The 25,048-nt window shown below is 47.8% G+C and overlaps 1 protein-coding gene across 2 annotated transcripts in view; it reads right to left on the bottom strand.

Moving 5' to 3' along the window:
- Positions 1-14,917: 14,917 nt before the first annotated feature.
- UBE2D2 (ubiquitin conjugating enzyme E2 D2) overlaps positions 14,918-25,048 on the bottom strand; it is a 74,146-nt gene continuing 64,015 nt past the window's right edge. For both annotated transcript variants that reach the window (XM_039468319.2, XM_074380190.1), the window contains 2 exons: positions 21,901-21,994; positions 14,918-15,858 (listed from right to left, as the gene is read on the bottom strand). In XM_039468319.2, the coding sequence (XP_039324253.1) occupies positions 15,813-15,858; positions 21,901-21,994 (140 nt within the window). In that variant the 3' untranslated portion in view covers positions 14,918-15,812. The remainder of the gene's footprint in view (positions 15,859-21,900; positions 21,995-25,048) is intronic.

Below are 25,048 nucleotides of genomic sequence, written 5' to 3'. Positions count from 1 at the left end.
GCTGCAGTGTTGTTGGGGGGGGGGGTCTTTTTCCTCAGGCCTAGGGACTTTCAGGCTGAGTCTGGGACATCAGTAAAACATGGGAGCAACAGGGTCACAGCTGCATACTGATCTCTCTCCCTCTCTGTGCTCTCCTGAGGGTCAGGAGAGGGATAAAGCCTGATCCATCTCCACGCTGTCCAGGGCCTGCTCCCAGCTGGTGCTAAATAAATGTTTAGGGAAGGCATCGGGATGTGGCTGGACCAAGTCTGTCCCATGTCAGGGGTAGGGCACAGGAAAAAGGGAGATGGACCAAGGCCTGCTGTGGGGGCTCTAGTGGCCACACCTGGACTCCTTTCCTTCGATCCATCTGCCTGGGCGAGCCCCCTCCTCCTCCGCCAAATCATCCGGGAAGGCAAGAAACCCGAGCTGGATGGTGGTGGCCACGCTGCCTTGCGGGTGACCCGAACCCGATCCTGGCCAGGTCCCAGCCAGGCCAACGCGCTATTTTAAACCCCAGCCCCAAGCTGCCGCCTTAGCCCGCCAGGCCATCTCTGATTACAAAGCCACTGCCCACCTCCCAGTCACTTCTTCCTCCCTGCCCTGGGACCCCCTAGGCTGGTGCTGGGTTCAGTGTGTCCTGGGGTAGTCTGTCAACTGGCACCAATGCTCCTCTCCATCCCCCAGCCCTGTCCACTGAGGCACCTCATCCCTCCCCATACACAGGGATCCATCGAGCTGTATTCTAACTGAGATTTCTCCCATGGATGAGTTATCTTCCCCAGGAATGAGGACACACCCTGGCCAGAAAGCCCGCCGTGCTGGGCCCAGTTTCTCCTGGGGTCTGAGCATGCAGGCCGTGGTAGGGCTGATGCTATAGGGGAGACAGATGTAGGAACTTCCCAGCAGTGAGACTGTGCACTAGAGTGCTTTCTCTTCTGTATGCCTGGGCAGGAAGAGGAAGAAAATGGCTCCAGAGGGAGCCCTTCCCCAGCCCCCTGGCTTAAGGGCTGTGAGTTAGGGGACTCTGTACATTTAGCAAACCCATAGTGCCTCCCTCCCTCCCATCTTCCTGGAGGGGGCAGTTGCTCAGTGCTCAGGTGGCCCAGCTGTCAGCTGGCTGGGCCGGCTGGACCTGTGTCCACAATTCTTTCTCTTACTCGGCAGTAGCCCCCACTAGCTCTGCCAGCCCCAACACCAGCCTAACACCGACCTAGAGGGAGGCAGCAGACACGGCCAGGGTGCCAGGGGAAGGAAGAAGGCTGGTCATCCGTGCTGGCTACCCCCATCTCAAGCTAACTGGACAGAAGGACACCTAGGCAGCCGAGTACCCCCTGACGAGCCTGCTTCCCTGCCCCCATGACTCGTAGCCTCAGCAGTGAGGTGCTGGCACCAAGCCTGGCGCAGCTGAGCAGTGACGCCAACAGCCCTGCCATCTCAGGCAAGCATGGTTTGCTCCAACCTGGCAGTTGGGACCATGGTTGGGCGGGGGGCATGTCCCACCCTTCTGGGCCTGCGACAGCAGGGACAGGGCTGTTTGGAAGACCTCGCTCCCCCACTATGGCAGATCTTTGGCAACCCCATGGGGTACTGGCTACTCCCTCCAGGGGACTGGTCCTGAGGTTAAACCAGTAGTTTTAAACTAGAGAACCTCCCAGGGGACATTTGGCAATATCTGGAGACATTTTTGGTTGTCACTACTATTACTGACATCCCACAATGCAAAAAACAAAGAAGTAAATGGCCCCAAATGTCAATAGTGCGAGGTTGAGAAATCCCGGGTTAAACCCTGGAAGGAATTCCCTGACTGATCTGGGAGTACGGAGGGCAGCAGGAGGCATTCTCCACCCCCCACCACACATGCAGGGGCCAGGGCTCATCATCTCCCACCCCCACAGGCAGAGAAGGTCCTTCTGCTATTCTGGCTTCCAAGGCGCTTTGTGGCCCTAGGAATGTGGTAAGCTGCCTGCCTGCCCCCCTACCCACACACCAGCCTCTGGGCTTATTAGAAAAGGTGTTCATGATGGAGGGCCTGGCAAAGCTCTTCACCTGCTCGTGGAGCGGGGTTCACAAGTCCCGCCTCCAGGCACACTCTACAGAGCCCTCCCCACACAAGGATTCTAGGACCATGGAAAAGGGTAGGGGCTGTCCAGCCCCTCCAGGGGGCTGGTTGGAAGCTCTGGCCTCCTCCTGGTCCTCCTCCTCATCTCCCTACCCCCTTTCATTTCTATTTAGGAGGCAGCCATGGTGGCTCGGCTCCTGTCTCCGGTTTCCTAGGGAGCTCTGCTGAAGCAGCCCAGCCTCTGTGAGTCCATCTGTCAGGGAGGCTGTTCCGCCCCATCGATTGCTGTTCCCAGGGGGCTGTGCTGCTCGAGGGACCCAATGTGGCCGCCAGATAGGAGGGAACCACATGAATAAGAGATGGAGGGGGGTCAGCTTGGCAGTAGGCAAAGGCAAGAGAGGCTGACAGTGCAGCAAGAAGGCACAAAGCTAGACAGGCATGAGAAATGCAGAGGACCGCGGGCAGGGAGGCAGGAGGCTGGCTAGAATGACCTCTGAAGCCGGCGTGCACCCTCAGGATTCAATTTTGCATTTAGTTTGACACACCAAGTTCCCACTTGCAGAGACAACAACAGTAATAGCAGCTGACATTTATTGAGCAGGAACAGTGTGCCGGGCACTGGGCTGGGGCTTTGCACACCTCTGCTTTCACTAGAGGATCACACCCACTCAAAGCAGGTGCTGTTATTCTCTAGCAGGAGAGAAAGGGGCTCCGAAAGGCTCTAGCACTTGCCAGTAGCCACACGGAGGAGCTGGAGCTAGACTTGGAAGCAGGTCAGCCTGGCCCATGGCCGTGCCCTAGGCGGGCAGAGCCAGGCCCTAGGGGGAGGAGGCAGTCTTGCCAGGCCTGAGGCCCAGCCTGTCCTCCCCGCGGAGCCGCCGCCTCCCCTGGGCTGCGTGACATCTGCCCCGCTTCCCGGCCCCACACAGCTGCCCAGAGCCACGTCAGCACTTCCACCGGGGAGTCTGGAAACTGGCTCAGGCCCCGATCGAGGAGGGGATGAGGGGGGCTACGGGTCCTCCGACGGGATGGCTCTCAGAGAGGGTGATCCACGCAGCTGATGGGTCGGCATGACCTTGGGCCGAGCTTCTTATGAACCTCAGTTTCCCCTGCTCGGGTTTGTGTGTGGCTTTGGGAAGTGCTCAGAAGACAGTAGCATCGTGGGTGGAGGAGGCGCTAATAATCCCACACAGCAACAGTTCTAGGACACCCGGGGCAGCCTGCGGCCTCTGCTCCCCGAACCCCCGCCCCACCCCGTCCACTCGGGACCACGTGGTTATTAGGTGGGGCTCACGGGGGTGGGGGTGGGGGGCGAGGAGGTGTCTGTGCCGGGGGCCCAGTCCCTGCACACCGGCCGGCTGGGGCCAGAGATAACCGGCGCCTCCCGGAAAATCATTAGCATCTGTTTGGGCCGCAGCAAAGTTGGCCCGCCGGCGCCTCCGCCCGCCGGAAGCAGCCCCGCGCCCCCACCAGGGCAGGCGTAGGGCGCACCCGACACAACGTCCCTCCCTATCCCCGGCTCTGCTTAAACTCCTGTGGCGACAACATCCACTCGCGCTGGGAAGGGGGCCTGGGTGCAGAAGCGCAAGACCGGCAGGCAGGCAGACGGGGGTCGGGCCGCGCCGTCGGGGGCTTCCTTGCGCGGTATGGGCCGTCCGGTCCGAGCTCCGGGTGATCCAGGCCGGCTCTTCGAGGCACCCGCGCTGGCGGCAGCCCAGGGAGTGTGTGGAAATGACACCGCCAGGGCGGCGGAGATCCCCCCTCCTGACATTGGCTGGAAAGTGGAGCAGCTCGTCAGGGACAATCAATGGCGATCGATCGCCGCGCGGCGCGGGAGGACGGCGCGGGGGAGGGGCGGCGGGGCCGGCGGGGGTGGGGGCACCCGCGGCCGAGGTCAAACAACACGCAGACCCTCAAAAGGGCACAGCGGCTGGGGGGTGGGGGTCACACGGACGCACAATTTGTACAAGGAACCACCACCATAGGCCACCCACACCACAAAGGAGGCAGACTCACCACACAGAGTTACACCACAACAGTCTCTGACACAAGTCAGAACAGGACACAACAGGGCCAGACCCACATAGTGATATGACCTACAGTCACACTATTCACAACCAGTTCACCACATCATCACAGATGACCCCCTACACTAGACACTCACAACATCACCGGGACACAAAATGAGTCATACAGTAGCTGGTGTCAATTACACAACAGTAGGGAGTTACACACTTTGGGTACACAACAGTCACACAACAAAGCAAAAAAGTCATATAGTCATATGCATCACCACCAGCTCAAAGAACATTGTCAAATTGGGTCTCTACACTGTACAACACCACAACGGTGCCCATATTGGCAACAGGATGGGACCAGGAGCCCAAGTATAGTATACGACCAGAGCAAATGCTGCCATTAAGTTGCACCCCAGTAACTAAGAGAAGGATAAAGCTGTTTTGCATTCCCCAACATGAATATAATTATACCCCACCCAACATGGCACAATAAACAAACACCAGGCAAACCAGCATGAACTTGCAGGGTTCTGACAGGACTAAATGAACCACTGCAGGTGAGGTGCTTAGCACAGCACCAGGCACATGGTAAGCACTCAACACACAGGCCGTCTTGGTCATTGCTAATGGTTCTATACTACTAAGTCATATCTATATAAGGATGACTGTAACTACTTAGCATCATTCTCTCCGTGTTAGTCCATTCCCTTTCAGGAACCTGATTCACTCCAGCAGCAAAACTAGTTCTGCCATCACATATACCTGGGAAACACAACTTAAGTGTTAAAACACAATTCACAGTGCTGCACTCACCCACAGAAACACCACATTCTCACTTCCCCCATGACACAACCACACCCACCCCAGAATCCTCTCCACAGGGCAGTAGGCTGTGCTCAAGCAGCTGAAAGCTCTGGCTCAGGCACCTTGGTGGGGAAACCACTCCTAATTTCTCACCAGGTGCAAATCAACTAGTGTGCACAGCTACTGGCCCCATTTTCTGCCACTCTCAAAGTTGTAGAACACCCAGCACCTCTCTCCCAAAGGTCACGCACTTATTTACAAAGGGTCCCAGAGCCTCCCAAATAAGCTCCTTAAGGACTATGCCTTGTCAGTTCCCTCTCCATTCCTCCATTTCCTCCTAGAGAAGCTAAAGCATCCGTTTCACAGCCCAGAAAGGCTCTCCCCATTCCAAATCCAAAGCAGGAAACAGGGCTGGCCCCACAGCTCAGCAATCTCCCCACTCCCATTCCCAGCGGTGCATGTGTGTGGAAGCAGGGCCAAGATTCATCAGTCCTTCAGCACACCCTTAAAGGCCACTCCTGTGGTTCCAGTGCAAGGCCAGCTGGGCTGTAGCCCTCACTTCCTCAGTTTAGGCCTGGGCCCACCCAGGGGCTTCCAGGAAATCTTTTGTAGCCAGGGAGCTCCCCCTAAAGGTCCTGTCTAGAATGACTCCCCTATTCCCTAGTTTTGCCTGGCTGTGTGACCTTTGTTAATTCCCAACCTCTCTGTGCCCAGATCCTAAGTCCTGCCCACAGATCCAAGACACCCTTCAAGCCCCTCACAGAGGCTCTCTTGTAGTAGGGAGAGAGGTGTGGGCCTGTGACTTAGAATGGGGAAAGCAAAGATGCTGGCTATAGGAGGTGCCACGATCACCCAGTCATTTATCCCTCTCCCTTCCCCTTCAGACAGGGCTGGGAAACAGCTGGTTGGGGAGGGGAGGGGGACGGTCTGGCCCTTCTTCTACAGTTTACTCACGTCTCGGTGGCTGGAGGCAAATCCTCCCCCAATCCCAGGCTTTTATTCACTAGGTGGGACAACTGGATTCCCTTTTGCCCCCCAAGGTAAGGAGAAGGGCAGACAGACACTGGGCAAAGACACACGGGCTGGCTAGGCATGTCCAGCCGCCTGCTCACCGTTTGTTGGCACACTCTTGCAAGCCTTAACAAGTGGGCATGTGAGCCATAAGCTGTAAAGGGGCCCAGAGAGTCTGTCTAAGGTCCCTGGTTGTCCTAGGAAGTAGCCCAGCTCAAAGAAGGGCAAACCTCTAGCTTGTACAGGAATCCAAGAAAGATTTCTCACTGTCTTTTTTTTTTTTTTTTTTTTTTGAGACGGAGTTTCGCTCTTGTTACCCAGGCTGGAGTGCAATGGCACGATCTCGGCTCACCGCAACCTCCGCCTCCTGGGCTCAGGCAATTCTCCTGCCTCAGCCTCCTAAGTAGCTGGGATTACAGGCACGCACCACCACACCCAGCTAATTTTTTGTATTTTTAGTAGAGACGGGGTTTCACCATGTTGACCAGGATGGTCTCGATCTCTCGACCTCGTGATCCACCCGCCTCGGCCTCCCAAAGTGCTGGGATTACAGGCTTGAGCCACCGCGCCCGGCCAGATTTCTCACTGTCTAGGCCTACCTCCCTGAACTATAAGCACCCACAGCTACAACCCTCTCATTTGATAAGGCCATTTTCCACCAAGTATTGCCTATGGGTCAGTCTGGGGACCAAGTGCCTGTTTAAATCAAAGCAAAAGACAGACAGATAAATTTATCGCCCAGGATTATACAACTGAAAAGCCACAGGCTTGTGATTCAAACCCAGATCTGATCCTGTTCTTCAAAGGCTACAGAGGCTTCATGTTTACGCATCATACCCTGATGCACAAACACTAAGGAATGTACATGCTCACAATTCTCACTCTCAAGCTCCTGAACACATGTGCAGTCCCCTTCTGCACACACACAAACAGACTGGCCTAAGCTCTCCCACGCCTGGGGCCTGTCAGCCACATTCTCCATGGCTTCCTCCTTCTAACAGGGACAGGGACAGGCAGGGAATCTAAATTCCCGTTTCCGCCCTGACCCTGACCCCGCTTCTTTCCCACTCAGGAGAATACATTCCTCCTGCTACAGCCAGATAACCAGCCCCAGAGGGAGGCCTGGGGGAGAATAAGCAATTCTGGGGGCCAGACTGCCTCTGCTCCAGTTCTGTTGCCTGGGTTTGACATAACTGGAAGGCAGCAGCTTTCCCTGCAGGTAGCTCACACCCTCTAGCAAGGCTAGACCCAAGCCTTCCCTCCTTACTCCAGAACTTTCTTAGTTGAGATGCCTTTGGATCTAGCAAAATCCCTCACATGATTAGGCACTAGAGCAGGAGTCGTGGAGCTCTCAATAAATCCTTCTCTTTAGAGTCTTATCAGTAGGCAAAAGCCTGGGTTCTAGGTACCAACAGCACCCAGACAGCTTACCCCAGTAGTGGTAGTTAATTCTCACAGGCCTGCCTGGGGTGCAGCCACTTGAAGGACTCAGCAAATCTGGAGAAATTTGCATACCCAGATGGCCAAGCCTTGAATTTCAAAGATTTCCCCCATGAAGAGCAGTTGGCTTCCGGGTGGTGGCCCTGGAGGCTCACAGCTGTTGGGCTAGAAGACTAGAGAGACTGGGGCCACAAAATAACAAGATAGATTGAAACAGACAAAAGAACATTTCCCAGGCCCTATCACCAGCCCCCAACTCTGTTCCTTCTGTCCCCAGGCCTCCATCTTCAAGGTCTAAGGAGCCATGTGCTGGTTGCCCAGAGTAAGGTGGGCAGGCAAGTGATACTGGACTAGCTGAATGGGAGCACAAGGACTGCTGCCACTGTGAAATGGTAACAGGTGGGCACCAGAGAGCTGCTAGAAATATGGGATCTCCTTGTTCACATGAAGCAATGGACAGGTCTTTGCCCCCATGTAACTTGCAGCCAGGTGGGCAGAGGTCCGAGCCTGGACCCTAGTTCACCTGTTCACACAGAGATATGGCCGCCATAGCAACAGAGAGGGCAGAGGGGAGCTGGCAGCTTGACACTTCTGATAGGCTTTGGGCTGAAATACAAGTCACTAACCTTTTCCTTCACTTTAAGGCTGAGAACCTGACTGAACTAGACACTAGCCCATCTGGTTCTGGATACACTAAGAACAAAGCTAAGTCCAAAAGAATCTCCTCACTCCAACAAAAGCCCCTCTTAGGTTCTGTCCATGCAGATCCACTGACCACAGGCCCCACAGTTTTCACAGCTATGGGTCACCACTGCCCTCTGCTGGCTACTCAGACACTAGCATCCACTCAGACACCAAAGCCATCATCTCACTCCCCACATAAGCAAACACACTTCAGTCATCTCCTCCATCTGTGGGCACTGAAATGCAACTCCATTCAGCTGTCATCTGAGCCCGGGGGCTGACAGGAGACAGGATAAACAGGGACCACCTCAGGGACACAATGTATCAAAGGAAAAATCACAAAAGAATTCTGCTTCCCCAATATACATCTGAAACTTCAAAAGGAAGTGCCCCCCACGACCTTTTTTTTTTGGAGACAAGTTTCATTCTTGTTGCCCAGGCTGGAGTGCAAGGGCTCCATCTCAACTCACTGCAACCACCACCTGCCGGGTTCAAGTGATTCGCCTGCCTCACCCTCCCGAGTAGCTGGAATTATAGGCATGTGCCACCAAGCATGCCTAATTTTATATTTTTAGTAGAGACGGAGTTTCTTCATGTTGGTCAGGCTGGTCTCGAACTCCTGACCTCAGGTGATCTGCCTGCCTCGGCCTCCCAGAGTGCTGGGATTAGAGGTGTGAGCTACTGCACCCGGCTGGAAGTGCCCTTTTTTTTTTTTTTTTTTTTTTGAGACTGAGTTTCACTCTTGTTACCCAGGCTGGAGTGCAATGGCGCGATCTCGGCTCACCGCAACCTCCGCCTCCTGGGTTCAGGCAATTCTCCTGCCTCAGCCTCCTGAGTAGCTGGGATTATAGACACGCGCCACCATGCCCAGCTAATTTTTTGTATTTTTAGTAGAGACGGGGTTTCACCATGTTGACCAGGATGGTCTCGATCTCTTGACCTCGTGATCCACCCGCCTCGGCCTCCCAAAGTGCTGGGATTACAGGCTTGAGCCACCGCGCCCGGCCATGGAAGTGCCCTTTTTTATGCAGCTTGGAGGGTGAATCCATCTTCATGGAAACAGTACTTGCCATATAACTTGTTATGCACCAGAGCCTCCCCAACTTGCCTTGTTTCCTCCAAAGCAGGGCTAAGTTGAAGTCACCTGGAACCATACTTCCTAAAAGCTCAACTTCTCTGGCACGTCAGGGAAAGCCTTGGTTTCCCTTGTTCCTTGTCACTCTGTAGCAGGTGACTGAAAGCCTCAGGTGCCCTCTGAAACAAGGCCAGCTCCCCTCTACTCTGTGCAACATGTGACAGGTAGACACACCTTCCAAGATGGCAGTGATGCTGGCTAGGAGAAACCCCTCAAGGACCAAATCAGCATTGCCCCTTAATCAGATGGGGAAAAGCTCCATATAACTGTTGCCACATAGGTAGCTTAGCATTTACCAGCTACCTCAAACATGGAAGGTTTCTCTTACCCGAGATGGTGCTGGCTCTGCATCCCAAATGTCAGATTGTATTTGTGGGTTGTTCCGAGAAACCTCCAAGTCAGAGGGTCCAGGAGCTTTGGAACTTCTAAAACAACCTCATTTTCTATGGAGAACTTTAAATCCGCTGGCAACTTGAAGACTAGGTGGGCTTTTAAGTAAAAAAAACAAGCCTTCCCCACTCACATTTTCTAGAGGCCCTACAGTTTAGGAAAAGGAAATACCTTTTAAGATTTAAGATTTTTAAGTACCCAGAAGGAAGTTTAAACAGAATCAAGAACAAGTGGCTCAGGGCAGGAAGAGGTGTGCCTGGGCAAATGGGAGTTGTCACCCCTCGCATCCTTGGAAGTTGGAAAAGGAACATGGTACATTCATCAAGGCTGCTGTTGCTGCTCTTCCCTGTACAGCGGTCACAGAAGCCCTGAGCTAGACACTCAATGGTCTCTTCTTGGCTTTTCTTTTCTTTTCTTTTTTTTTTTTTTTAAGACGGAGTTTCGCTCTTGTTACCCAGGCTGGAGTGCAATGGCGCCATCTCGGCTCACCGCAACCTCCGCCTCCTGGGCTCAGGCAATTCTCCTGCCTCAGCCTCCTAAGTAGCTGGGATTACAGGCATGCACCACCATGCCCAGCTAGTTTTTTTTTTGTATTTTTAGTAGAGACGGGGTTTCACCATGTTGACCAGGATGGTCTCGATCTTTCGACCTCGTGATCCACCCGCCTCGGCCTCCCAAAGTGCTGGGATTACAGGCTTGAGCCACCGCGCCCGGCCTTCTTCTTGGCTTTTCTAAATGGGATCAACCATTTGCTTTCAAAGTGCAATGTTGGGCAATCAGGCTTCTGAGCTCTGGAAAAAGCCATTCTACCAATAACAACTTACACAAGACGTTAAGAGGAAACAGCCAGGCACGGTGGCTCATGCCTGTAATCCCAGCACTTTGGGAGGCTGAGGCGGGTGGATCCTGAGGTCTGGAATTTGAGACCAGCCTGGCCAACATAGTGAAACTCCGTATCTACTAAAAATACAAAAATTAGCCGGGTGTGGTGGCATGCGCCTATAGTCCCAGCTACTCAGGAGGCTGCAGCAGAGAATCACCTGAACCTGGGAGGCACAGATTGCAGTGAGCTGAGACCACACCATTGCACTCCAACCTGGGTGAGAGTGAGACTCCATCACAAAAAAAAAAAAAAAAAAAAAAAAAAAAGAAAGAAAAAGAAAAAGAAAAAGAAAGCCCTCTCAGTTAAAGAAAACTATTAAGCTGTTGTCTTAGCACTAAGGTATTCATATAGTTTTACATCTGCTAAGAGGCAGATTACACTGTGCCTCTGATCAGATAAAGATCCACAAATAATTCAATGATGAAAAGTGACTGCTCATTACAAAAACGTCTGCCTCACCCAGACCAGAAGCAGACACCGAGAAAGAGTAAAGCCGGTTGGTGACTGTACTATACATTCAGCCAGAAGACAAAAGCCGTAAAGGCTTATTTAACCCTAACCATTGAGCTTTTCTCCTTGTACTGACTAAGGTAAAATATGGCAACAATGAAGGAATTGCTTCATAAATAGTAACCCTGACAATGCGATCCGGTCTCATTTCCCTATTTCTAAGCCCATCCGAGGAACTGGTCTGGAAATATTCAGAGGGGCCTGAATACCACTTATACCAGTCTTGACTAAAAAAGGTTACAGTGCCAGGGAAACACTTAAAGAAGGCTTTTGTGGGGTGGAGAAAACTGAGAGAAAGCCAGTTTTCATCTAAGTGCATGCACAATATAAAAGAAAATAGGCCAGGCGAAGTGGCTCATGCCTGTAATCCCAGCACTTTAGGAGGCCGAGGTGGGCTGATTGAGCTTAAAAAAAAAAAAAAAAAAGAAAAAGAAAAAGAAAAAAAAGGGGGAAGGAAAGAGAGAAAAGAAAAAAGAAAAGCAAAAGGGGAGAAAAGGGGGAAGAGAGGGAAAGGTAGAAAAGGGAAAGCGACCAGCTCCAGGAGCGCCCCAAAATAAGCCTATTTTCTCTTTTTGGATGTATAGTGCAAATAGTTTGCTACCTTCAGTTATTTTCATATTAAAAATCTGCTTTCTTGGCCATGAGCAGTGGCTCATGCCTATAATTCCAGCACTTTGGGAAGCAGAGGTTGGCAGATCACCTGAGGTCAGGAGTTCAAGACCAGCCTGGCCAACATGGTGAAACTCCGTCCCTACTAAAAATACAACAATTAGCCAGGAATAGTGGCATGTGCCTGTAATCCCAGCTACTCAGAAGGCTGAGGCAGGAAAATCACTTGAACTCAAGAGGTGGAGGTTGCAGTGAGCCAAGATTGCACCACTGTACTCCAGCCTGGGCGACAGAGTGAGAACCACAACAAAAAACCTGCTTTCTCCTGCCTAATATCACACTCACCAAAATAATCCATCATTTGAAATAGTTTCATAAAGGGAAAATGAGGAAATTAAAAGGAGATGGATTCCTAACACTAGTGACAGCTTTCTGTAGGAGGTAATAAAAGATGCATACTTCTGATTTGGAAGGAAGGAGATGTGTTTATAATCTGGAAGACCTAGGAATGGAAGAGTTCCTTTCTTAAAAACTTACGCTGGGTAGTTACGGGGTGCCATGTAGCACACTGAGACAAAGCCTGAGTTTCATCTTAATTATAGACAAGGGACAGTTTATATGCATTCCAATCATAACTTAGCAATAATCCATTCCCCCTGACAAGGTACACAGGACTCAAAATAACTTGCTGAGGCAAAGAGGAAAAAATATAGAAAGTAGAGTATTTTAGCACTTGGAAGTAGAAAAAGAATGCCTCTATTGCTAGGTTAGTGTAGAGAAACTCTCTGACAACCTTTTCCTTCTCTCCACAGGCCTTCCTAACTTCTTCCTCCCCACTCCTACAGCCCTCCTTCCAAGTCTTTTTTTTTTTTTTTTTTTTTGAGATGGAGTTTCACTCTTGTTACCCAGGCTGGAGTGCAATGGCGCGATCTCGGCTCACCGCAACCTCCGCCTCCTGGGTTCAGGCAATTCTCCTGCCTCAGCCTCCTGAGTAGCTGGGATTACAGGCACGCGCCACCACGCCCAGCTAGTTTTTTGTATTTTTAGTAGAGACGGGGTTTCACCATGTTGACCAGGATGGTCTCGATCTCTCGACCTCGTGATCCACCCGCCTCGGCCTCCCAAAGTGCTGGGATTACAGGCTTGAGCCACCGCGCCCGGCCCCTTCCAAGTCTTTATACTAGTCCCAGGATAATGCTATCTTCCACGACTGGCCAATAACAAAGCATGTAAGTATCTGAAGTGACTTTGTTTTACCAAAAGACACTGCTCCAGCTTTAACGTGACAAAGTACTCTATATGAAGAAGCAAAAGGAAACCATACACTTGATGTTCTCCTGTAACTTTTCCAAGATAATCAAGGCTGCTTGTTGCAGACTGGTTTTTACTTATGACAAAGCCATAGAAACTGCTGTGAAGGGCAATGTGGTCCCAGACAAAAACCACCCCGAGGGACTATTTTTTCCTTTTTTTTTTTTTTTGGTGAGTGGGAAAAGTGGCTTCCCCAACTGGGCTTTCATTCTGGCCAGGCACATACACACAGACTGGGCCAAACAAGCTTCATATTCAAATGGGCAAGACAAAACTGCATTCAAGGGCCTAATGTTGTTTGTGACCATCCAAACCCTTTCATTTGGCACTTGCACACCAGGATGATGGCTTTTATTTGGCACTTAAAAATACCTAAGAACACTCTTGTGAAAACATCCGTATTATGACCTAATAAATGGTAATAAGCTGGCTGCTAAAATGACAGGCAAATATAGAATGAGCTTTAAAATCTGTGCAACTGACCCACAGTCAACAGTATATAGTTAATAGCGAGCCAGTAATTGATGGTAGGCTGGGTATTGTGGCTCATGCCTGTAGTCCCACCTCTTTGGGAGGCCGAGGCAAGAGGACTGCTTGAGCCCAGGAGTTCAGGACCAGCTTGGGCAACACAAAGAAACCCCCGTCTCTAAAAAAAAATTAAAAATTAGCCAGGTGTGGTGGCATGTGCCAAGTAGCCATAAGTCCCAGCTATTTGGGAGGTTGAGGCAGGGGGACTGCCTGAGCCCAGAAGGTCAAGGCTGCAGTGAGCTGTCATCATGCCTCTGACTGCACTCCAGCTTAGGCAAGAGAATAAGACCCTGTCTCTCTAAAAAAAAAAACTAAAAACAAAAAACTGATGAATTCCCAATTGCTCATTAATACTTAGAATACAGGGTGATTTTAGGCTTAAGCCAAATTCTAACTCCTTTCCCCACAGGAGTTTCTGGGTTTTATCACACAAGTTCCAAGGTGGAGGAGCAGTGACAGTGAGAGATAAGGCAAGGTGAACAAGTTTAAAACCAAAAGCAGTGGACATTTATTCCTCAATTTTTGTGCAAGAGTGTAAAGATGCATTTTAAAGAAACTGATGGCTAGAGCATCAGCCATGGCTTTCAGGTTGGCCTAGTTGACAATTAGACTGGGAAAAGAATTAAAAAAAAAAAAAAAAAAAAAAAAGGTGGCCGGGCGCGGTGGCTCAAGCCTGTAATCCCAGCACTTTGGGAGGCCGAGGCGGGTGGATCACAAGGTCAAGAGATCGAGACCATCCTGGTCAACATGGTGAAACCCCGTCTCTACTAAAAATACAAAAAAAATAGCTGGGCATGGTGGTGCGTGCCTGTAATCCCAGCTACTCAGGAGGCTGAGGCAGGAGAATTGCCTGAACCCAGGAGGCGGAGGCTGCGGTGAGCCGAGATCGCGCCATTGCACTCCAGCCTGGGTAACAAGAGCGAAACTCCGTCTCAAAAAAAAAAAAAAAAAAAGGTAACTTGCCTAGTTCACATGAATGATGTTTCTGGCAAACACAGCTGTTTACAGGTTTCAAGCTACATTTTACTAGAGTCAATGGAAGACTTCAAAAAGCCACATACAGTACAATTTAAAATTGGATGATCATCCTGCAAATGTTAGTGCAAAGTAATTATGCAGACTCTCCAAAACAAGATTGTGCTCTTGTTTCCCAGGTTTAGTCAATGTTGCTCTTTTATAATTACAATCACAGAGGCTTAACTTACCAACTAGCAATGCCTTTGTGTTTTATGTACTATGTACCAAGGGAATGTCACAAGATTTTGGTGAAATGCAGCTTAGTTTCATTCATAAAGCAAATTTCTTATTGAATGTAACTGTCATGTTCCTGGAATGCTGCATGTGTCAAGTTTCATGGAAATGCTCTTAAGCTTATGCCTCTATCTTGTTTAATAAAATTACTCTTAGGATATCCTTTTTACTATGTTACTGGAATTGTTTCATGATTTTAAAATGCAACCAGTATAAATGAACATTTCAGGGATGGGAGAAAATCCACCACTAATCTCAGCTACACAAACTTCTTAAAAATCAGAAAGCCTATTCACACAAAATTGTATGTAATGACTGTAGTAATCAGTTTATTACACAGATTAATCATTCTTGAACGTACAAGCTCCAGAGGAGCAACTGGGTCTTTAAATATACACAAGTATTTCCATCAAATGAATTTTCACCCTTACATCCAAATAGACCTAAGCAGTTAAAAACATAAGAAAAATAAGAGCTATTAGCTATGTATTAACTGAGAAACCACATACAAACCAAAGAATATGGAAGAGAGAAAGAAGGGCTGAAAGGCCAAAGGTTGAAGGGGTAGGGAGATGTAAAAGAGTTGGGAACAAAGCCCATTACACTTGATGTACTAATAGCTCCAATCCATTTAAATGTTGACCAGTTAAACTTAGACCTTAAAATGCAGGATGTGGGTAGAGTTTAATCTGGTTGGTCATAACTTTCACCTAAGACGTAGCTCCTTCGGAATAAAATGAATACAGACACAGCTTCATGTTCTTCACCTTGCTTTTCATAACTGTTTTGAGTTTAAATGGATTCCACTTAAAAATAATCTCCTACAGGTGAGTGGAGCTTTTTCTTTCCCATCCAAGCACACACCATAATACCCACCACCCCCCTCACACCTTGCTGTTATCCAAATTTAAGTCAATAAGGAAAGCTTTTAGTCTCACACCTAGGTAATGCCTGTAGAACTGGCTTGTCACACACACACTTCTCTGCTAGGAGGCAATGTTGGTACAGAAGTACAGTATTTCTAGTTTGTTGTTCCAAGTATGTACAACACGCAGCACTGCTGTATCAGGTAAACATGTGCACAGGGGAAGATGAGGCGTGGGCTCATAGAAAGCAGTCAAATGGAAATCAAAAGGACTTTTCTCTTTCAGAGTTCCCCTATCTGTATTTGTAGAGGTTATCCAATAATTTCTTTAATTACATCGCATACTTCTGAGTCCATTCCCGAGCTATTCTGTTGTACCTGTACACACAAAGAGAAGCTTGGCTTAACATAGGTGTGGAGTCAGTAGGCAACAGATTCCATTCATTATCCCATCTAGTAACTTGAGGAAATTATAAGACATTCAAGGAAAGGCCCCTTTCTATCCAAAATTTCTAATAAGCATTAATTCAATGATAATGGAAGAAGTTGTAAAATGTGAACATCTCCTTTAATTGCTACTTACAGAGGATTCTGATTAAATTTTAGTATTTGCTGGCATATATCTTATTCTCTAGTTGATTGGCCTATTTCTATGGAAGACCTCAACTCCATTTAATTAAAAGTTCTTGAAATGATATGATTCTAAATTTTATAGTTCTTGAACTCATATACTAACAATGATTAAACTGACCTAAGACTGGGCGCAGTGCCTCACACCTATAATCCCAGCACTTTGGGAGGTGGAGGTCGGTGGATCACTTGAGCCCAGGGGTTTGAGACCAGCCTGGGCAACATGATGAAACCCTGTCTCTACCAAAAATACAAAAATTAGCAGGGTGTGCTGGCTGGTACATGCCTGTAGTCCCAGCTTCTTGTGAGGCCGAGGTGGGAAGATCATTTGAGCTTAAGAGGCAGAGGTTGCAGTGAGCTGAGATTGCAACACTGCACTCCAGCCAGGGCAACAGAGACAGACTCTGTCTCAAGAAAGGGGAGGCTGGGCGTGGTGGCTCACGCCTGTAATCTCAGCACTTTGGGAGGCCGAGGCGGGTGGATCACCTGAGGTTAGGAGTTCAAGACCAGCCTGGCCAACAGAATGAAACCCTGGCTTTATTAAAAAAAGAAAAAAGAAAAAAAAATCTTTCCCTTCAATCAATAAAACAACTGGTTCTGGCAGAACTTACTTCAACAATTTGGTTAACAAAAGGAATGGGTTTATTGTTTCAGAAGAGCATTTGATAAAGTAAGCAGAGCAAATGGTTCTATAATTCTCCTACTAAAAAAGGGATGCTGGACTAGGCACGATGGCTCATGCCTGCAATCCCAGCAATTTGGGAGTCCAAGGCTGGTGGATCACCTGAGGCCAGGAGTTTGAGACCAGCATGGCCAACATGGTGAAAGCCCATCTCTACTAAAAGTACAAAAAAAAAAAAATTACCCAGGTGTGGTGGCGTGCGCCTGTAATCCCAGCTACTCGGGTAGCTGAGGCAGGAGAATGGCTTGAACCTGGGAAGCAGAGATTGCGCCACTGCACTCTAGCCTGGGCAACAGAGAAAGATTCCGTCTCAAAAAAAAAGTGGGGAGGAATGCTACAAAAAAAAGAATGAAAGGTAAGGTCAGGTCAAGTGTGGAAGCTCATACCTATAATCCTGGCACCCTGGGAGGCCAAGGTAGGAGGACTGCTTGAGGCCAGGAGTTCAAGACCAGCCTGGACAAAACAGCAAGACCTCATATCTATTACAATCAAAAAAAAAGAAAAAAGGGATACTGAGCCTGGGCAACAGAGGGAGACTCAATTGCTACAAAAGATTTAAAAATTAGCTGGTAACTCAGCGCAGTGGCTCACGCCTGTAATCCCAGAACTATGGGAGGCCAAGGTGGCTTGATTAACTTGAGGTCAAGAGTTCGAGACCAGCCTGGCCCACATGGCAAAACCCCATTTCTACTAAAAACAAAACTTAGCCAGGCACGGTGGTGTGCACCTGTAGTCCCAGCTACTCAGGAGGCTGAGGCACGAAAGTCACTTGAGCCTGGGAGGCAGAGGTTGCAGTGAGACAACACTGTGCTACCACACTCCACCTGGGCGGTTGAGCAAGACTGTCTAAAAAATAAAAATTAAAAAAAAAATTTAGCTGGATGTGATGGCTGGTGCCTGTGGTCCCAGTTACTTGGGAAACTCAGATTGGAGGACTGCTTGAGCCTGGGAGGTTAAGGTTGCAATGAGCTGTGCTTGTGCCACTACATTACAGTCTGGGCAACACAGCAAAAGCCCTGCTTCAAAAAATAAAAAGGGGAACGTAGGGGTGGGGGTGCTGGCCTCACATGGTGGCTCATGCCTATAACCCTAACATTCTGGGAGGCTGAGGTGGGAGAACTGCTTGAGGCCAGGAGTTAGAGAACAACCTGGGCAACATAGTGAGATCCTATCTCTACAAAAAAATAAAACAAATTAGCCAGGTATAGTGGCATGTACTAGCAGTCTCAGCTACCGGGGAGGCTCAGGTGGGAGGATCACTTGGGCCCATGAGTTTGACACTGCAGTGAGCCATGATTGTGCCACTGCATTCCAGTCTGGGTGGAAGAGTAAGACCCTGTCTCTTAAAAACAAACAAACAAAAAAAAGCGGGGGGTGGTGGGGTGGTGGGAGGGTAGGTTGGGAGGGTGCTGGACGGTTTGGGAAAGTTCTGCTCGTGTACAACATTACTCCATGATGACTTGGGAAATGCCTTCTGTTAAGTATTCAGGCCCATAATTCTAGATGCTGAACAAAACCGTTCTGTAATAATAAAAAAAAAAAATTTGTGAACAGGCCAGGCACAGTGGCTCATGCCTGTAATCCTAGCACTTTGGGAGGCCAAGGCGAAGTGATCACTTGATGTCAGGAGTTCAAGACCAACCTGGCGAACATGGTGAAAACCCCGCCTCTACTTAAAAAAAAAAAATTAACTGGGCTTGGTGGCGGGCACCTGTAAATCCCAGCTACTTGGGAAGCTGAGGCAGGAAAATCGCTTGAACCCGGGAGGTGGAAGTTGCAGTGAGCCAAGATCACGCCATTGCACTCCAGCCTGGGCGACAAGAGTGAGACTCCAATTAAAAATAATAATAGCTGGGCGCAGTGGCTCAAGCCTGTAATCCCAGCACTTTGGGAGGCTGAGGCGGGTGGATCACGAGGTCGAGAGATCGAGACCATCCTGGTCAACATGGTGAAACCCCGTCTCTACTAAAAATACAAAAAACTAGCTGGGCATGGTGGCGCATGCCTATAATCCCAGCTACTCAGGAGGCTGAGGCAGGAGAATTGCCTGAGCCCAGGAGGCGGAGGTTGCGGTGAGCCAAGATCGTGCCATTGCACTCCAGCCTGGGTAACAAGAGCGAAACTCCGTCTCAAAAAAAAAATAAAAAATAAAAAATAAAAATAATAATAAAATTGTGAATAAATTCACAAATAGGAAAACGCAAGAACCAACAGCTGTTAGAACCCCCCATTCCCAGTGTTAGCTCAATTAAAAACAAAAATGTATCCCTGCCTCTCTAATCCATTAGAATTCAAGTAATTCTTAAATCCTTTCTATTTTAACTTTATTTTTTTCTTTTGGAGATGGAGTCTTGCTCTGTCACCCAGGCTGGAGTGCAGTGGTGTGATTTTGGCTCACTGCAACCTCTGCCTCCCGGGTTTAAGAAATTCTCTTGCCTCAGCCTCCTGAGTAGCTAGGATTACAGGTGCCAGCAACCACACCTGGCTAATTTTTGTATTTTTAGTAGAGACAGGTTTCATCATGTTGCACAGGCTGGTCTCAAACTCCTGACCTTGTGATTCGCCCTCTATTTTAATTGAAAAACAAAAAAACAAACAAAAAACTATCCAACCTCTCCTATCTAGTTCCTCCTATAATTTCACTGAATAGTACATAAAACAACAGATGTTATTAGTGCTAGGCATGGTGGTATATGCTTATAAGCCTAGCTACTCAGAGGCTGAGGAAGGAGGACTGCTTGAGCCCAGGGTTTTGAGACCAGTGTAGGCAACATAGCAAGACTACATCTCAAAAAAAAAAAAGAAAAAGAAAAGAAAAAGTGCTACTAAAACACTTTTAGCTACTATCTCTTTTGATATCTTGACCACTGTTCAATAATTCATAGTACAATTCTAAAATATCCAAATCCTACATCAAATTTTTTTTTTTTTTTTTTTTTTTTTTGAGACGGAGTTTCGTTCTTGTTACCCAGGCTGGAGTGCAATGGCACAATCTCGGCTCACCGCAACCTCCGCCTCCTGGGCTCAGGCAATTCTCCTGCCTCAGCCTCCTGAGTAGCTGGGATTAAAGGCACGCGCCACCATGCCCAGCTAATTTTTGTATTTTTAGTAGAGACGGGGTTTCACCATGTTGACCAGGATGGTCTTGATCTCTCGACCTCGTGATCCACCCGCCTCGGCCTCCCAAAGTGCTGGGATTACAGGCTTGAGCCACCGCACCCGGCCCAAATTTTGTTTTTAAAAGAAATTCAGGGCTTTCATGTCTAATAGCATTTATTTTTTTTCTTCCTTTAGATTATGTCAAATAGTAGAAAATCAATTCTCTTTTCGAACTAATTCACAAATACCTATGAGAGGCAAATGGGCACTTGAAGAAAAATGCTTTATGTATCAAAAGACAAGCATAAGGCATTAAGCTGTTGAAAAATATACCACAGAAAAGCTTTTGTATGGGCACAGCGGTTCACGCCTGTAATCCCAGCACTCTGGGAGGCCTAGGTGGGCATATCATTTGAGGTTCGAAGTTCGAAACCAGCCTAGCCAACATATTGAAACCTATCTCTATTAAAAATTAAAAAAAAAAAAAAAAAAAAAAAGAGCCTGGCGTGATGGCCTGTGCCTGTAACACCAGCTACGCAGGAGACTGAGGCACAAGAATTGCTCGAACCCAGGAGGCCAAAGTTGCGATGAGCGTAGATCACACCATAGCCCTCCAGCCTGGGTGGCAGAGTGAGACCCTGTCTCAGAAAAAAAAAGAAAAAAAAAAAAACTTTTTTAGGGCTGGGTGCAGTGGCTCATGCCTGTAATCCCAGCACTTTGGGAGGCCGAGGAAGGCAGATCACAAGATCAGGAGATCAAGACCATCCTGGCTAATACAGTGAAACCCTGTCTCTAAAAAAATAATAATTAAGGCTGGGAGCGGTGGCTCAAGCCTGTAATCCCAGCACTTTGGGAGGCCGAGGCGGGTGGATCACGAGGTCAAGAGATCAAGACCATCCTGGTCAACATGGTGAAACCCTGCCTCTACAAAAAACTACAAAAAATTAGCTGGGCATGGTGGCGCATGCCTGTAATCCCAGCTACTCAGGAGGTTGATACAGGAGAATTGCCTGAACCCAGGAGGCGGAGGTTGCGGTGAGCCGAGATCACGCCATTGCACTCCAGCCTGGGTAACAAGAGCAAAACTCTGTCTCAAAAAAAAATAGTAATAATAATAATTTAAAAAAAAAAAAAGTCGGCCGGGCGCGGTGGCTCAAGCCTGTAATCCCAGCACTTTGGGAGGCCGAGGCAGGTGGATCACGAGGTCGAGAGATCGAGACCAACCTGGTCAACATGGTGAAACCCCGTCTCTACTAAAAATACAAAAAAAATTAGCTGGGCATGGTGGTGCGTGCCTATAATCCCAGCTACTTAGGAGGCTGAGGCAGGAGAATTGCCTGAATCCAGGAGGCGGAGGTTGCGGTGAGCCGAGGTCGCGCCATTGCACTCCAGCCTGGGTAACAAGAGCGAAATTCCGTCTCAAAAAAAAAAAAAAAAGTTTTTTGTAGACAAGGGGAATCTTATGAAACAATCAGGGGTAAGACTGGCATCATCTACTTATTTATTTATTTATTTATTTATTTATTTATTTAATTTGAGACAGAGTCTTGCACTGTCGCCCAGGCTGTAGTGCAGTGGCATGATCTCAGCTCACTGCAATTTCTGCCTCTTGGGTTCAAGCAATTCTCCTGCCTCTGCCTCTCGAGTAGCTGGGACTACAGGCATGCACCACCATGCCCAGCTAATTTTTTTGTATTTCAAGTAGAGACAGGGTTTCACCATGTTGGCCAGGACAGTCTTGATCTTCTGACCTTGTGATCCGCCTGTCTCAGCCTCCCAAAATGCTGGGATTACAGGAGTGAGCCACTGGACCTGGCCGGCATTGTCTACTTATGATACTCAATGCATATATTCCTCTTTATATTAGGAATATAAAAATTTATATTAGGAATATAAGTATAGTAGGACTTCATTTTAAGTATCTGGCCCATATTCAGCCCTTAAGAAAGATTTGTGACAAACATCTCCATCCCACCACAGATAACTTTCCATCTTGAAGCCATACTTACTTTTCTCTATCTGTTTTGTAGATCCGAGCAATCTCAGGCACTAAAGGATCATCTGGATTGGGATCACACAACAGAGAACAGATGGACAAGAGTACTAGAATGAAAACAATTTGTATAAATTAGTAGAGGATAAAAGCAAAGGGCTGAGAGACACACGAGACGCCAAAACATGAGAAAATTCTAAGAATTTATACTGTAATGCCTAGCAGCTTTCTAAGTTTTACTTAACTTTATATTGACAGTAATCAACACAGATTTTAAGAAGCTTAAATAGACTTCAGGTTAGGTCATTAAAAAGTAAAAATGTAAACAAATAGAAAATTAATGTTACATGGCACCTTGGTCTCCCAGATATGAATATAAGCCCCTTTGTGCAAAGTCTCACAATAATCCCATGATGTAAGAGTTGATATGACTATATGCCTAAACTCACAAGGGAGCTGGCCCAGACAGGTGCAGTGACCTGTTCAATGTCCCTGACTAGTAATTAGAATAGAATTAGAACTTGGTCTAAATCCTAGACCAAGAACATTTTTCAGATCTCATAAAGTACAATTTTTAGAAACCAATTTTCAAGAATAAATGGCTTTCAAAATTCCAAAGACAGGCCAAGTGCAATGGCTCACTCCTGTGATCCTGGCACTTTGGGAGGCCATGGCAGAAGAAATGCTTCAGGCCAGGAGTCTGAGACCATTCTAGTGAGATTCTGTCTCTACAAAAAATAATAAATTAAAAAAACCAGATGTGGTGACACATTCCTGTGGTCCCAGCTGCTTAGGAGGCTGAGGTGAGAGGATCACTTACACCCAGGAGGTCAAGGCAGCATTGAGCTGTGTTTGCACCACTGCACTCCAACCCGGGTGACAGAGTGAGATCCTGTCTCAAAAAAAAAAAAAAAAAAAAAAAAAAAGACAGCCACGCTGCTGAATATTCTTAGCAAAAATGACAGCCATAAAATCCAACAATCACTGTTCTTCAGTGGCAGGCATCACATTCAGATAATTGTTTTGTTTCATTTTCAGTTGAAAACACTTTCATTTAAATCAAGAACATAAATGCAAACACTTGCCCCCAAATGGGGATGGCCATACACTCATTACAGAGAATACAACATACTTCTATGAATGTCTCAAATTCTCTTCAGTGACGATTTAGAATCTCATCTAAGCCATTTCCTCGGTGACAACCTGGGATGTAGCAGACAAATCTCAATAGTGTAATTTCCTTTGTTCAAATCTGTCATTAACTTATGTTCTAAAATATTTATTTATTTATTATTTATTTACTTAGAGAAGGGGTCTCAATCTGTCACCTAGGCTTGAGTACAGTGATGCAACCTTGGCTCACTGCAACCTCTGCCTCCTGGGTTCGAGCAATTCTCATGCCTCAGCCTCCCAAGTACCTGGGATTACAGGTGAAAAGTCATCCTCTCACCTCACTCTCCAGGTGAGACTAAAGGTAAGCATCACCATGTCCAGCTAATTTTTTTTTTCTTGTAGAGATTGGGTTTCACCATGTTGGCCAGGCTAGTCTTGATCTCCTAGGCTCAAGTGATTCAATAGCCTCAGTCTCCTGAAGTGCTGGGATTACAGGTGTGAACTACCACACTTTGCCGTATCTATCATTACTTATGCATTCCCTACTGAATGCAAAGGAGGGCATAAGGTCACTGATTATATTAAGTTCAGTAGCCTCAGACACAATAAAATAAATTTAAATCCTCTATACTAATGCTAATAGAGCTCAAGCTATCTTACTTTTCTCTAACATTCTGTACAAAGAGATAATAACTGAGCCCACTTTCCTCCCAACACATAAATTCAGCAGGGAAAAAATTCACTCATTTTTCTATCAAATCTATCCTATAGAGATCAAGGGCTTCTGAGAAGTAAAAAAAAAGTTCACATGCCCTTTATCATTCAGTTTGGTAACAAAAATGCTATTTCCTTGTCTTAAGAGTATATGGGTGGGGCGCAGTGGCTCACACCTGTAATCCCAGCACTTTGGGAGGCCAAGGTAGGCAGATCACGTGAGGTTAGGAGTTCGAGACCAGCCTGGGCAACATGCCAAAATCCTGTCTCTACTAAAAATACAAAAAATTGGCCAGGCATGGTGGCACATGCCTATAATCCCAGCACTTTGGGAGGCTGCGGTAGGTGGATGACGAGGTCAAGATATCAAGACCATCCTGGCCAAGATGGTGAAACCCCATCTCTGCTAAAAATACAAAAATTAGCTGGGCATGGTAGTACATGCCTGTAATCCCAGCTACTCAGGAGGCTGAGGCAAGAGAACCACTTGAACCCAGGAGGCGGAGGTTGCAGTGAGCCGAGATGGTGTTACCGTACTCCAGCCTGGGGACAGAGTGAGACTCCATTTCAAAAAACAAAACAAAACAAAAAAATTAGCTGGGCATGGTGGTGGGCATCTGTAATCCCAGCTACTTGGGAGGCTAAAGCAGGAAGACCTGCTTGAACCCGGGAGGCAGAGGTTGCAGTGAGCCAAGATTGCACCACTATACTCCAGCCTGGGCAACTGAGCGAGATTCTGACTCAAAAAAGAGAGAGAGAGAGAGAGAGAGAGAGAGAGAGAGAGAGAGAGAGACAGAGAGAATATGAAAAGCTGGCTTTTTTTTTTTTTAAATCGGGAAAGATGTTTTCTGACTCTTCATTCCTGTTGCCCACAATTCTGGCAGCTGGCATTTCAAAAACATTTTCCCATTGTCAGGTGTCACAACCTGAAGCCCTCTTCAAGCACAGAACATTCTAACATCAATTAGGAAAAACTTCATGTATTTCCTGGAAATGACAACAAAGAGTTAGAAATTTTTGAATGTTCCTTTTAACTCATTCTTCTTGTTATTCTAGTAAGTCAACTTTAAAGGATACTTTTTTTTTTTTTTTTTGAGATGGAGTTTCGCTCTTGTTACCCAGGCTGGAGTGCAATGGCGCGATCTCGGCTCACCACAACCTCTGCCTCCTGGGTTCAGGCAATTCTCCTGCCTCAACCTCCTGAGTAGCTGGGATTACAGGCACGCGCCACCATACGCAGCTGATTTTTTGTATTTTTAGTAGAGACGGGGTTTCACCATGTTGACCAGGATGGTCTCGATCTCTTGACTTCGTGATCCACCTGCCTCAGCCTCCCA

This window comes from Saimiri boliviensis, chromosome 1 (genome assembly GCF_048565385.1).
Source record: "Saimiri boliviensis isolate mSaiBol1 chromosome 1, mSaiBol1.pri, whole genome shotgun sequence".
NCBI lineage: Eukaryota > Metazoa > Chordata > Mammalia > Primates > Cebidae > Saimiri > Saimiri boliviensis.
This window is presented reverse-complemented; position numbering and strand designations above follow the sequence as displayed.